Source organism: Haemorhous mexicanus, chromosome 9, assembly GCF_027477595.1.
Source record: "Haemorhous mexicanus isolate bHaeMex1 chromosome 9, bHaeMex1.pri, whole genome shotgun sequence".
NCBI lineage: Eukaryota > Metazoa > Chordata > Aves > Passeriformes > Fringillidae > Haemorhous > Haemorhous mexicanus.
In genome coordinates, this window is record NC_082349.1 from 358,176 (window position 1) to 371,999 (window position 13,824).

Here is a 13,824-nt window from a genome sequence, read left to right on the forward strand (position 1 = left end):
GGACAGACGGACGGCTGTCGGTGAGCACGTAAGAACACTTCGCCCTCCTCCAGCCCCCGGTAGCCCGTGCCGGCTGCTGGGCACGAGACCGCTGCCCGAGGGCGGCCCGGCCGGCCCGGCGCTCAGCACGGGCTGCACGGACAGCTCCGCCAAGGGAGGTGCTTCCCGGCGGGGCCCGGCCGGGCAGCGAGGGGCTCCAGGGCCGGCCGGCCGCTTCCCACCAGCGGCAACACCTCCGGGCTCTGCACAAGGCACGGGCACAGACACCCGGCTGCGGTCAGCGGTGGTTGGTGCGGCAGGATGGAAACCGCCCTGCCAGGTACGGCCCGCCGGGTCCGGCCCCGCTCTCCCCGGATGCCGAAGTTGCCGCCGGGCCCACGCGAAGTTGAAGACGCGCGACCCGTCCCGGCACCCCTCGCCGGCCATCGGCGCGGCCGCTCCGCCCGCACCCCCCCTCCTCGCGACCCGGGCACCGGCACCGCCCCCGAGGGTCGGCGCAGGCGTCGCCGCGGAGCCGGCGGGACGGGAGGGTGGGCGTGGGGTGCGGGTGGTGCTACGGGCGGCCGCGGCTGAGCGGAGCGGGAGGCTGCTCGGCCGCCGCCGCCTCTGATGCCTTCACGGCAACAAAGAACGCGCTGAGCGGCGGGGGAAGGCGCCGGGCCCCTGGCTGTGCTCCGGCAGTGCCGGCGCGGAGGGCACCGAGAGACGATGGCGAGGAAGAGCGAAGCCTCCGCACATCTCTACGGTGAGCGCGGGGCACGGCGGGGCGAGCGCCGGTGCTGGGGTGGGGGCGGTCGGCGCCTGTACTGCCCTCCGGCCTGTTTACAGCGTAGATCCGCCCGGCCGAACAGCGGCGGCCAGAGGCAGACGGAGTTTGTGTCCCTTGGCGAATGTGGGGGCGCGGTGGCCGCAGGGTCCCCCGTGTCGGCGATAGACCCCGGGACGCCGGAGCGCCTGGCTCGGCCTGGAGCAAAGCGGGACGATCGGTTCAGGGAAAGAGCCGGTGGGCGCAGAGATGGGGGCGGGCAGACCTGGAGCTTCCGCCGCCGCCCTCGCCGCGGGAGCAGGTGCGTTGTGGCCGCTTTGTCCGCGTTCTGGGGCAGAGAGGGGCCGGGCGGCAGGTGCACACGCCGGGCCGAGCCGAGTGTGCCCGGAGCTGACTCGAGTGTGGGATGCCTGAAGCGTTGTGCGGGGCCGGGGGCCGTGGCGTGCCCGGAGCGGTGTACGGGGGCGGAGCCCGTTAAGCGGCGGTACCTGTGGGCTGCCGGTGTTTGCGGCGCGTGCAGCGGGAGCTTCCCGCTGGTCCTGCTAACCGGCTCCGCGGGAAGGTCACCGGGGGCAGAACTTCATCTGGGTGTTTGGGTTCTGCTTTAATTGCTCTTTGGAAGGCGATGTATTTGCGATGGGGGACACGGGGTTTGCAAAGCTGCTTAGCTGGTTTGAAGGTGTTGCTGCAAAGCTGATTTCCTCTTCGAATCTGCGCGATATTTCCGTGGCAAAACAAACGTGCAGAATGAGCAAACCCCCTTAGGACTGGTCTGCTGCTCCAGGAGCCCCGAAGGCCTCCAGCAATGAGCTGAGTTACGCAAAAGCATAAACGTGGCTTGGTAAAGCAGCCTTTGCCTCGGTACCACAGGCATGCTGGTTTACACCTTGGAAAAATCTGGTTTTTAATTCACTGCCATGGTGGGAACCTTGATCTGACTAAACGAAAATCCATGGCTTGGCTTCCTTCGAAAAGGGAAATGGGGGGAAAAAAAAAAGCCTTTAGGGAGGGAAGACAAGCCCACATAGCAAAGGTGAAATGAAAATTGGTGAGTCTGAAATAATTTAACTTCTGAGAGAACCTTTTTCTACTCCTATGGAATTCAAATGGTTTTGCAGATTACTGCAGAGAGAGTATAGGCCTAGGATCATAGATACTCAGCACTGATGGCAGAAAGAGTGGAAGTATTATTCTGGAAGAAGAGCAGGAACACAGTATTCAGGAAGGGAAAAATAGCATTCAAATAGAGTTCAATAAGTACTATGTATGCTTCCTCGTTTGCTGTTTGTAAACAAGAACCCTCTAGTAAAGTCATGATGAGTGATACCAAGTGTTTTACTGTCATAATACGGTAATCTTTTAAACTTCATATTGAAAGCATGTTACATGGGTAAAAAAGGGTGAATCTTTTTATTCACCATTAGGGAGGAAGGCAACATTCTGAAGAATTGTAGAATTTTTGCTATTTGAGCTGTTTCATCAGTGGGTTTACTTCCTTTTAGCTCATTTACATGTATGGGTATTAATAGTGGTAATGTTTATTGTGTTACTACATTTGCAGAAATCCGGAGCAATTACTCTGCTCTTGTGTTGGGAAGCAAGGTTCTTTCCCTTATTAGATCCTATAAACAATTTCCTGTAGCAGTGAACTGCAGTTCAGTTTTACCTTACGAATGGACACTGAAGGCCAAAGGGATGATGACATCTTTAACAAAAACTTTTATCACTATTTTAAGAAACATTGAGAAGGCCCAATTTATTCTTTCCAACTCGAATTCATCTAGCTTTTTTATATCTGTGTTTTTAGATCTTCTCTAGGAAGAACTACTTAGCCGTGATTTTTTTGCCATTAATGGATGCAACCAAAACTTGAGTTAATAATTGTGATTTCCTAGTTACTGCTGTGAAGTGATCATGTTATGTTTCTCCTAAGAAGAATTCTATTTTTTATGTTTCAAAGCTGGGGAAGTTCTGTTTCACTTGGGACAGCTTTTGAGGAATGGTGACACTATCAAGATGTTATTCTTGTCACTTGGCCTGCATTTACCATTCTTAATTCCTCCAGTTACGTATGTGTACCACTCAGGAAGTTGATACACTAAAAGGAAGGGATGCCATTTCGGGGGCGGGGTGGGGGCATGACAAGCTTGAGGATCTGCAAGCTGCTTGAAGTCAAGCAAGGCCAAGTGCAAGGTCCTATGCCTGGGTCAGGGGATTCCCATTATCATCACAAGCTGAGGGATGAATGATTTGAGGGCAATGCTACAGAAGAAGGACTTGGGATACTTCTGGATGAAAAATTGGCTGTGGACTGGCAATGTGCTCTTGCAACCCAGAAAGCCAGTTGTGTCCTGGGATGCATGAAAAGAAGTGGTACACCAGGTTGAGGGAGGTAATTCTGCCCCTCTACTCCACTCTGGTGAGACACCACCTTCAGACCCTGAAGGTACTGCATCTGTCTCCAGCATTCCCAACACAAGCAAGGCAGGGATCTTGGAGCAGGTCCATAGGAGGGCCACAAAGATGGTTAACAGGCTGGAGCACTCTCCTATGAGGCAAGGTCAAAAGAGTTGAGATTGTTCAACTTTTTGATATGTATAAAGGGGGTTTGTGAGAAAGATGGAGAAAGATTTTATTATACCTTTTTTAACCCCTCTTTTTTTGGTTGGTTTTTTTTTTTTCCCTTTTTGTTTCCCCCAGGATTTCTATTGACAGGACAAGGGGCAATGGTTGTTAACTGAAAGAGGATTTTGGTTGGATGTCAGGAAGAAATTTTTTATTCCAAGGGTGATTAGATGCTGAAACAGGTTGCCTAGAGAAGCTGTGGCTGCACCATCACTGGAAGTGTCCAAGTCCAGGTTGAAAGGGACTCTGAGTAACCTAGTCAAGTGGAAGGTGTCCATTCCCATGACATAAGGTTGAAATGAGATGAGCTTTAAGGTCTCTTCCAACCCAAACCCTTTTGTGATTCTGTGAAAATATGAAAAGCACTCCATACCAGAGGTGGTTTGGTCAGTAAGTGAATAGGCAATCAGACTGGTAGGATTTAGCTAATACAATTTTTCCTCACCTAGTGGCCTAGCACTTTTTTGTATTTCTTGAGCCAAATTAATTACTGCATTTTTAAGTCCAATTAAGATTCTAGAGTATTTGAAAGTATCCAGGTTCTACATTTGTTATCCTTTAGCACTTGTGTGTTGTACATCTTTTAGTTTATTGACTTAAGCTGAGCCATTCTTGGTAGTAAGGTATTGGCTCAGCCATAAACAAGGATGATACAATCAGAACACCTATAATCAAGGAGATTAATGGAACTGTTATGCATAGTTATACTCTATTGAGTGGGTTATGTATAACAGTCACTGGACATTATCTAGAAAGAGTTTAATAAGCTAGGCTTCTTGTTGACTAATTAAACTTGGTTATATTTTTTAACTAGCAGGATACTAATACATAGTTGAGGGGAAATTCTCTCTACTACCATCCCAAGCCTGTATAGTGTATTATCATCCAGTTTTGCATCTCTGCTTCTCAAAGTCTTTCCTGTTCTACTAGGCCTGTATTTCTCTACACTGCGTCCTTATATTAGAGTCATAAATATCTCATTCTGCACAGGTTAATTAGTTGTTACTGTTATGTAATAAGCAAAAATAAAATAAATTTGCCATAATCATTTGGTCAGAAGAAAAAATGCTGTTAAACACACAGAAATGTGGAGATGATTTAGTAAATTTGGTAACTGATCTTCACTTGGGTATGAGAAAATCTGTTTGCTCTGCATTCACTCCTGAAGTGCAAAGGCACGTCACATTCACAGTTGCTTAACTGTGTTTGAGTTTCCTGTTGCTAGTATCTGGCTCAGAGGCAGTCAGATTTACAAAATCTGCTAATGTGATTCCTTAGCATCTGGATATTATGTCCGGGAGTCTGACATAATATTATTGTCTGATAATCTAATAAAATAATACAGAAGCATCTAGGGATAGTGTGAATTATGTTAACTTAGGACTATTAAAGCACATAAACGTAAGAGCTTTCCTGTGAGGTTAGGAGCAAGGTGTGTTTTATGGAATAATACTCCAATTTGTTTAATACAGGGAAGATAAAGACCCAGATTTGTTAAGAACCTTACTTTGTTACAGTGAAGGTAAGGAAAATGTGATGGCCGTGCACTGTACAACATATAAGTGAACCTGGATGTTTAGATTTCCATATGTGAAACTTGTACTGAATAATTTGGGACTCTGAAGAAGGTGTTTCAGTCAGAGGTTGAGGAAACAGTGCAGAAGTACCCAAGAAATCCTGGAAGGAGACTAACAGAAGAGCCTTTCAAAGTTCTTTTCAACTTTATTTTCTGTGAGCACTTACTTGGGAGCTGGTGTGATACACAGGACTCAAAGTCCATGAAGATGGTGTGGGAAAGTGGTGACAAGTCTAATAAGTAACGGTGGGGGTGGGGTGGAAAGTTTATTATAAACCTGTGTTTTATTTTTGCTAGGATGACAGGAAATAAATGCCTGGTGACTGTTAGAGTTAAGTGGATGTCTTTGATATGTAAGTATTCTTAGGCAACAGATCCCAACAGTGACTGAGTATAATTTTGGACAAAAGACTTGTGCAACTTAAACTTTATGTGAATGCTTTTGGTTTTTTTTTTTTTTTTCCTTTTCATATTGTCAGTCTAAATTTGTTGGTTGGTACCAAGCTTTTATGATACTGGAATTCCAGTCTCTGGAATTCACTTCTCTCCAGGTATAGATATAAATAGCTTCCTACCTGCCATTCCAAATAATAGAGCTGCAATTCATATGAAGCATCAAGAGATTTTATCACATTAATCTGCTGCAGCACTTTGCAGCAGCTGGGGTGCTATAAGCACCCAGAAATAAAAGTAGCCAGGAGGGAATCTCTTTCTTGTGGGATAATCCCACAGAGTCTACTACTGGTGTAGAGATTCAGTGCTGTCCACATGCCAATACAAATTATGGGCAACTTTTCATGGGCAGAGATGGCATACATCTGACTGTTCCTTCTAACTAAGGGATATTTGCATTTTTCCAGCCTCATTCCACATAAATGAAATCATCCTTTCCCTCCTAGATTGTGCTGAAGAGAGCTGCACAAGTGACTGTACTCTTTGAAGGTACTGTGTTGAGCAGTCACTTTGAAGTCAAAGGTCTTCTGTTTTACTAAAACCTGGAATGATGCCTTTGATTGACCTCTGACATCTGCAAGAAAAAGAAGTTTTGCCTAAACTGATCCTCTCCATAAAGAGGACCACTTAAGGTTCCCAAAAGGTGTTTGGTGGGTTACTTCTTCAGCAGGAAGTCCCATGCTTGTACCTCCTTTAAATCAATAGATATGTGTTAAAATAGATTATTTAGTGTGTACTTCTGATGTGGTAAGAGTGGGAACCCGTTCGTGCTTTAGGAGTATGTTTCACCAGAAAGAGGAGCTCTAACATGAGTGGGCTGGGATACCACATAATTATCTTTTCTGTACAGCTGATTGTATATAGAAGAAAGTGAATATCTATTGCATGCAGATCATCTAGACTTGTACAAGCTGATGTGCTTGAAATTTGGTAGCTGAGTAAGTGTCCTTTATAATCAGTGTACTTTGAAATAAATGAATATGTGGAATAATAACTCTGCTATTTATTACATAAGATTTTTTTAGTGGATATTACATTAAAATTAACTGATGTTTTTCATCATTGATATTTTTCTATAAGAATCATAAATTCTTGGATATGATCAGGTTGCTAAAAACTAGCTAAGTGTAGCAAAATACAGTATTTATTTTTAGATTCCCTCTGCCCCCCCAGGAGAATGATAAATAATTCCTATGCTGTGTTGCTTTATTCTATCAGACAAAAGGCAGTAAGCTGTATCTGTGAATGCGCCTTTTTGTTGGTTTCAGTACAATACAATATCTGTGCAAGCATCTAAGCAACTGCTATAAACAGGGAAGTGATGTGCACTGTGACCAATACTCTTGAACTCTTATAATATTTACCCCCATAAGTAATCTAAAGGTTTGTGTAGGATTTGTGAGATAATACAGTTCTTTCACACATATGTGTGTGTGTGTATTTAAGTAAATATGTATATAATATGTACATATATATTGCTGACAGATTTATTATAACTAAACATAATTTCAATTGGAAAGCAAGTAACATAATGTTACATTATATTGTATTTGTAGTTATGCAGTTCATGCAGAGCAGATCCTTTCTAATTTAGGCTGCTAGGCTTTTCACAAATGACTAAGTGTTGTGGCAAGAGCCATGTAACACCAGTCCACAAGCTTGAGGTTAGCCACCATTTTGGTTTGAGGGAAAACAACCATCTTGGCAGCTGTCTGGAAGCTTATTTTGGAATTGTAGAGAGGTTAATAAAGAGAGGTCAGCTACTGGGAACTTGGCTTTTTTTTCCAATCCTTTTATAATGAAAGGTTTTCCTTTCAACGGAGGGAATCAAAAATCTGTAGTTTGTGAATGAGTGGTTTGGGATAATGACAAGCAGAATAGGAAGAGAAATCAGTGAAAGTTTCTTAACAAAGTGAAAGTAACCCCAAATCAAGTGAATCTGTAAGTGGAGGCGGAAAACAAATTAACAAGTGCACTAGAATTCTGAGCCAATGACAATCGATGAAGTTGTATAATACACCTGGAAATGTGGCTCTGCAAGCAGAAAAAAATAAACCCCCCAACTGCCAAGAACTTTTTTCCAAGACTCTTCCCTGTTATGTACACTGTAGCCACTGCCAGAATAAGATATATGAGAAATCCTACAAATGTTGTTTATTTATGTTGTGTCTCCCTCAAAAGTATAAGAAAAATACAGTAAGAAAGGATGGCATGGTAAAAGAACAGTGTGGGGAAATGTTTCTTTTTCCCCACAGAGTGATTCTTGGGGGATGTGGATGGTCAATTAACGTATTTTTGGTCACCTGTTTTTTGACTTGTTTTAAGCTGTGGGGTCAGTTTAGTTAGTGGGATCAGTTAATGATAATACTGCATTCATCGTGGGAATTAAAGTTCGTTAGACTTGACTAGTCCTAATGGGCTTGTGCTGAAATGTGTTGTCTCTAACCATTTTCTGTCATACTTTGAGGCAAAGTATCATAGTTTTATGTCTGTTCCAAAGATTATCTTTAAAAGGCATCCTGCAGTGAATTTGCTTTAAAGTATTGAATTTGCCTGTATTGATTTTGCCTTTAAAATAATAAGTTGTAGTTGCCCAACCACACGAGGGCAGCTGAATGGCAGTGGTCCTTAATAAAGACTGCCCTGCATTTGGAAAGATTCTCTTGTTTATGGGTAACATTTTGCTTGTAGCCTGCATAATAAATGAAACTGAAAGAGGAAGTAGCTTCTGTTGTCACTGTGTGACCCCCAGAGCCTTTCTGGAGCGCTTGTGGAAGGGTAGGGCTGTAGTCTGTATAGCTGTGCCTTTTTTGACCTTTCAAACAAGCTTGCACTGTCTTGGCCTGTCTGCTCATCCTCTCACCCGGACCTGATGAGCACTTGCAAACCCTTGGGATAGTTGGGCACTATCTTAAAACATGTTTTCCTGATGTTAGGGCGTTTTAACTTTGATATCAGTCATGTTTAGTGTAATAAAGGACGAAGCCATATGTGTTTGCTTTCCCTTGCTATGGTCTTGTACATGATTTCCACTTACAGGAGGGTAAGTGAAGTAAGCTGGGATTGGTTTACTTTTCACCCATGTCCTTACCTTTTCTTTTTCAAAGGTAGATGAAAGCTAAATATTTGATTAGAAGATTAAATTATGTGCTTATGTTTTTGTGGGCTATGTTTATATTTTATGACAGCTACGTATATTATATTTCTCTGCTGCTTTGGTTGCACTACAGAAGCTGTGGTAAGTTATGTTGTGGTTACTCACAGCTTCCTCCTAGCCATTTGACACAATCCCTCAGCCAAATGCTGCTAATGTTACTAATGCAGATGGTTCTAAATAATTGTGAGGTTACATCCCTCCAAGGGCAAATAAAGTTTATGCAAATTATTAGTATATTATATGTCAAGTTCTTTACTATAGCTGTTGTCATTACAGGCGTCAATGTTGATGGCATCTAGGCATCTGGCATCTGGAGTATCTGCTTTGTCTTTCGTTACTGTCTTTCTCTCTTGTTCTATCAATCTGTCTTCTTGTTACAAAATACAGTTTTAGTTTATTGCATGCTTCTTCATTGTTGTCCTTTGTTTTAAAGGAATTTTATGGTTTTTCCTATTCTCACTCTGTTGGTTTCAATGTTACATCAAAATAAATATGAGCAAAAAGCAAGGAATCTGAAGCTTTTTTCTGTGTTATATTTGCAGTGTATTTCACCATTGCAACTTCTTTTTTAAAGGTAATTGCAGATTGCCAAAATATAATCTTATTTAGAACACAAGATTTCTCTCAGGAGGAGTTTGTACTTGACTTGCAGCTGCGAATCCTCTGTAATGCATGACGGACCCCTGAAGGAAACCTGCCATTTTCTTTGGCAACACCTCTGTAGTGATAAACATTGATCAAGAAGTTGTTGGAGGTGATTTTGTTCATTTGTTTTGCAGCTTTCATAGAACTAGGTAGAAAGCAGTTTGCAGCAGATTTTCTGTACAGCTGAAAGTTGTTTGCAAATCTTTTCCAAATCTTCTGCTGAGTTAACATGCTGAATCTGTAATAAAAGAAATATTTTGGCCATAAGAATATCTTCCTACTGAGTAGGAAGAATGTTGCCATGTACTATCACATTAGAAAAAGATAAGGAAATGTTTATTTGGTAAAGAAAGCCTCTTATTTGTTTGCGTTTAATACTTGTGTGTTGCTCAAGTTGGGAGACTTGCAGAATGTGTGAGAAGTTGTTCATGCTTCAGGATCATTTCCCAGTAGCGCTCAATGCAATTGAAAATGTAATTGTATTGATATTGTGACAAAATGTCAGAGTATCCCAGAAATAATAGGTCTTAATACCTAATGCAAGCTCTGGTTGGCTTGATGTATTTATTCCTTGTGATGCACTGTGCCAAACAATTGAAACACTTCTGTTCTGGGAATACCAGTAGGATGGAATGTGCACTGTGGAACAGTTGTTTTTGTTTGAATTCTCTTGTGGGTGGGAAGTATTTGAAGAGTGGGGGGCCAATCCATTGCCGTATTTTTCTTTTTTCCTTAAGTCTGAATGATGGCTTTTATATGTTCTGTGAAGACACATAGCTGCTTCGGTGTTCCAGCACAAGTTTCTTAACAAAGTGAGGCTTAGCAGGGTAGGTATCCAAATCACAGTGAGGGAAACAAGGACTTATTTTATGTCTTGGCATAAAATAATCAGGAAACACATAGTTAAAAGTGTTTTGCAAGACTATAGAGTCACTGGAAAACTGATTTAATTTTCACATTTTTAGGACAGTAGTCCGCAAGTCAAGCATTTTCTTACTTCTTTTCCTAGCCTGTCGTGAAGCAGGAAGAGAGACTGGGGATAATTATTGGTATGTCAAAAAAAAGCCTGGGATTGAAAAGCATTGGCTTCTATCCTTAGAATAGAATAAGAATTTGGAACAGCTTCTGGCATGTGAGACTAGAAAGTCAGTCTTCTGTGTCCTAGTATTCCCAACTTGTCCCATTTAATCTATATTAATTCTTTCAGTTTTTATAGAAGCTTTCATTAGGTTTAGTGATTGAGATCTCTTACAAAAGGTACTCCAAGAAGAAAACTATATGTTAACCTTCATTTTGTCTATTAATAATAGGAAAATACATGTTTGTGTTTCAGGTAATTTTCTTTGGTCAAGTTCCTTACTGCATTTCCTAAAACATTCAGGATATGTATGTACTGTCATCTCCCTCTGCATTTTACCAGTACATGCTCATTTTCTTTAGGGTTCTGTCTTTGTTGTTAGCATTCAGGAATAATTTCATTAGTGTATTATCCAGAAATCAAGATCAAGTAATAACTTAACTGTGACTATCAAATTCTCATTTATGCACAGTTTACTACATAGTTTACAGTTATTGTTTGATTTAAATGGATTCAATGGATGGGAGTGTACTGTTAACTAGAAAATTTTTAGGTACATTAAAAGAATTTATTGCTGATGGTTAAGATTCAAGAAACAACTCTTTTTAAGTCATAATATTCATTGTATCTTGAAAACATGCTAGGATTTGAGCTTTTTTCAGTCCATACTTCTTAATTACAAAATTGCTGTGCTTTAGATTCAAAATTTTGATTCAGAAATTGATTTTTTGAATAGTTTATTCAATTTTGCAGCTGTCAGGATAACCAAAGTCCCATTTTAACTCAATGTTTTTAGGTTGCCTACTAAATACAACTTGTGGTGGACCTGTCTTCAGTGAAGGACATATGGATAATTTGCTCCTGTTCCTGTATACCTGATCAGTCTTAAAAACTCCTGCACTTATGCTACAGATTGTTCTTCAGTTTACTCTTCTCCATCATCTTGTTCCTGTTTCCCTTGCTTACCTGATTGTTTCCATTTCCACTTGCTTTCTGTTCTATTTTTTTTCATTACTTCATTTTTTCCCCTCCAGAGGATTTTTTATTCCACTTAATCATTAATCAAGCCCCATTAATCACAGTTTAGATGGACATCTGGTATTGTGCCTTTTAAGCTGAAGAACAAATATTGCTGTTGCTGCATTGACAGGGAAGGAAGTCTGGGAAGTCAAAAACATTAGCATTCTAAAACATTTGATCAGCCTTATTTTAATACCCAACCAACCAAAAAGCCAGCGCCGAACAAAAACCCCCACAATCCTGCCATCCTGGAAGTAGAACTTATAAAAGAAAAGAAACACTGCTATTGCACAGACCACATATTTTCTTAGCAATAATATGTTTGATTTCAGTGACTGGGGAGTCTGAATAAGCAAACATTCAGAAGAGCTCTGCTGCTGTAAAAATCTCAACGGAGTGGTTCCTGTATGAGGATGCTCTGGCTAAGAGGCCAAGGAAAATCCTGAATAAGTTGGTTTTGATTTTTTTGGGTTTGTTTGTTTGTTTTTGTTTTTGTATGGTGTTTTGTTTGTTTGCTTTGTTTTGCTTTTTTCTAAGAGCTCTTTAACATAAAATTAGTACTCTGAGATTGGAAACCAAGCTTTTCCCACCAGGCAAGTGTATCTGTCAACGAGTCCTGTTTTCCTCTTGGCTTACTGATAGTGATCTTAACTTTTAAATTACCATCCATGTGGTTTGCTTATAACATGTCTGCTTCTTTTCGGTTTTTTTTATGCCCCTAGTTCAGTTTATCTATCGCTCTCTTCATTTTAGGCAAGCCCAAACTGGGTTACTAGAGTAAAGAAAACCTTCCAGAAAATAGTAAAAGGGCAGTCAAAAAACTTCTGATACTTTGGCATCAATTTCTGTGACATGAGGTCTGCTGCTTAAAGCATGAGAAGTTTAAAATTTCTTGCTATTTTTAATGCATATGTTTGCAGCTTTTCTTCTAATTCTGTAGTAATTGCCACACAAATTTAGGTTGCTCTTTGAGAACCTCATCTGTCTTAAAAAAAAGAAAAAAAAAAAAAAGAAAAAGATACACTTTAGAAGCAGTAGAGAAAGATGGAGTTTCTGAACCATTATTTCAGACTAGTTCAAGTCTCGTTCGACTTACAGGAAAGACTTAACCTGGGCCCTTTCCAGTGGAACCCATACAGATACCTGTCTTTATTTGAGCAAGTTTAAAAAGATTTGCAAGATTTAGAGTCTCAACTTTCAAATTCATAATGCTGAATTATACACAGGAAAGGAATGTATATTGTGTATTTCTCTTCTTGTAACATAAAGTCTTTTTTTTGACATTTCCTTTTATTAATCTCTCTGTCAACACAGGGTTGTTTCTACAAAACATCTCTCCTTTTTAAAATTAGTTTCTAGTTAGCTTATAATTTACAATATTGTTGGAATGTTGATGTCACTCTTCACAGTTATTTTCTGTGACAGGCTTCCAAACAGGTTGATTCTTGGCTGGAAGAATGTTTTAGGGGACATGAAGAGCTGATTATGTTTTAATGGGTGATGGTGCAGTGTAAATGACATCATTTCAGAGGACACTAGACAAATGCTACTGCTCACTGAGATATGTAATTAGTGCTATGTATTCAGGTATAGAAAGCTGATTTAGTATGCAGCAGTCCCTTTATTTGATTGGTCTTTATGTACCTTCTCTAACATGGCCTTTTGATTTTGGACCAGCTCTTCACATTAAAAATGTATAAAACATTTTTATCTCTAAGAGTGAACAGAATGGAAATGTCACTCAGGAGCAGTCTTTTTTCATATATGGCAGCAGAGTGGTAATAAAAATGTGGTAAGGAAGAGAAGGGAGAATAAATTGGGATTCAGGATGGAGAATTACTTAAGAATGTGAACTAGGAAATGAGGGTTGAAGGACATTGACAGAACAGAAGGAAACAGATTACATTACCTGGAACCTTGGAGGTTACAGATGATGGAAATAGCACTTATGAATCCTTGAACATGTTCTACTTATTTTTTAGTCAGAAGAATTACGTGAAAATGTCCCTATTACGAAGGGATTGCTCTCTTAGCAGAACAGTCACTTCTGCTCAACTGGAAAGGATGTATGTAGCTTGCTAGCTAAATATAAGTGACAAAAAGTGTTATTATGCAGTAACATGTGGACACATGTCACCTTGGGTTGTTAAAATCTTGCATTTTAGAGTCACAGTGAAAAAAATCCTTCCAATTAAAATTTATGTATGTGTATGCTCACAGACCACACATAGAGATAAACAGTAGGTAAAAAAAAAATTGTTGTAAAATTGCTAGTTAATAGTTTGGGGTGTTTTAGCTTCTCCAGTGATCTGGAATATTTAGTGAGTGCTGATAATAAATTCACATATTTCCCATTTATACATAATATAGTACAGCTATAATGTTTTTCTCCTCATTTTCCATTATTTAAAGAGATGGGTGGATTAACAGAACATAGGAAAAAGTAGGGTACAAGCATGCACTGTGAAATCTTCCCTCTACACACTGACACTTTGGTTTTGCAA

The 13,824-nt window shown here is 40.9% G+C and overlaps 1 protein-coding gene across 2 annotated transcripts in view; it reads left to right on the forward strand.

Annotated features, from left to right (window-relative positions):
• The first annotated feature begins 552 nt into the window (after positions 1-552).
• Positions 553-13,824, forward strand: part of SLC44A5 (solute carrier family 44 member 5) — a 62,981-nt gene continuing 49,709 nt past the window's right edge. For both annotated transcript variants that reach the window (XM_059853520.1, XM_059853521.1), the window contains exon 1: positions 553-745. In XM_059853520.1, the coding sequence (XP_059709503.1) occupies positions 709-745 (37 nt within the window). In that variant the 5' untranslated portion in view covers positions 553-708. The remainder of the gene's footprint in view (positions 746-13,824) is intronic.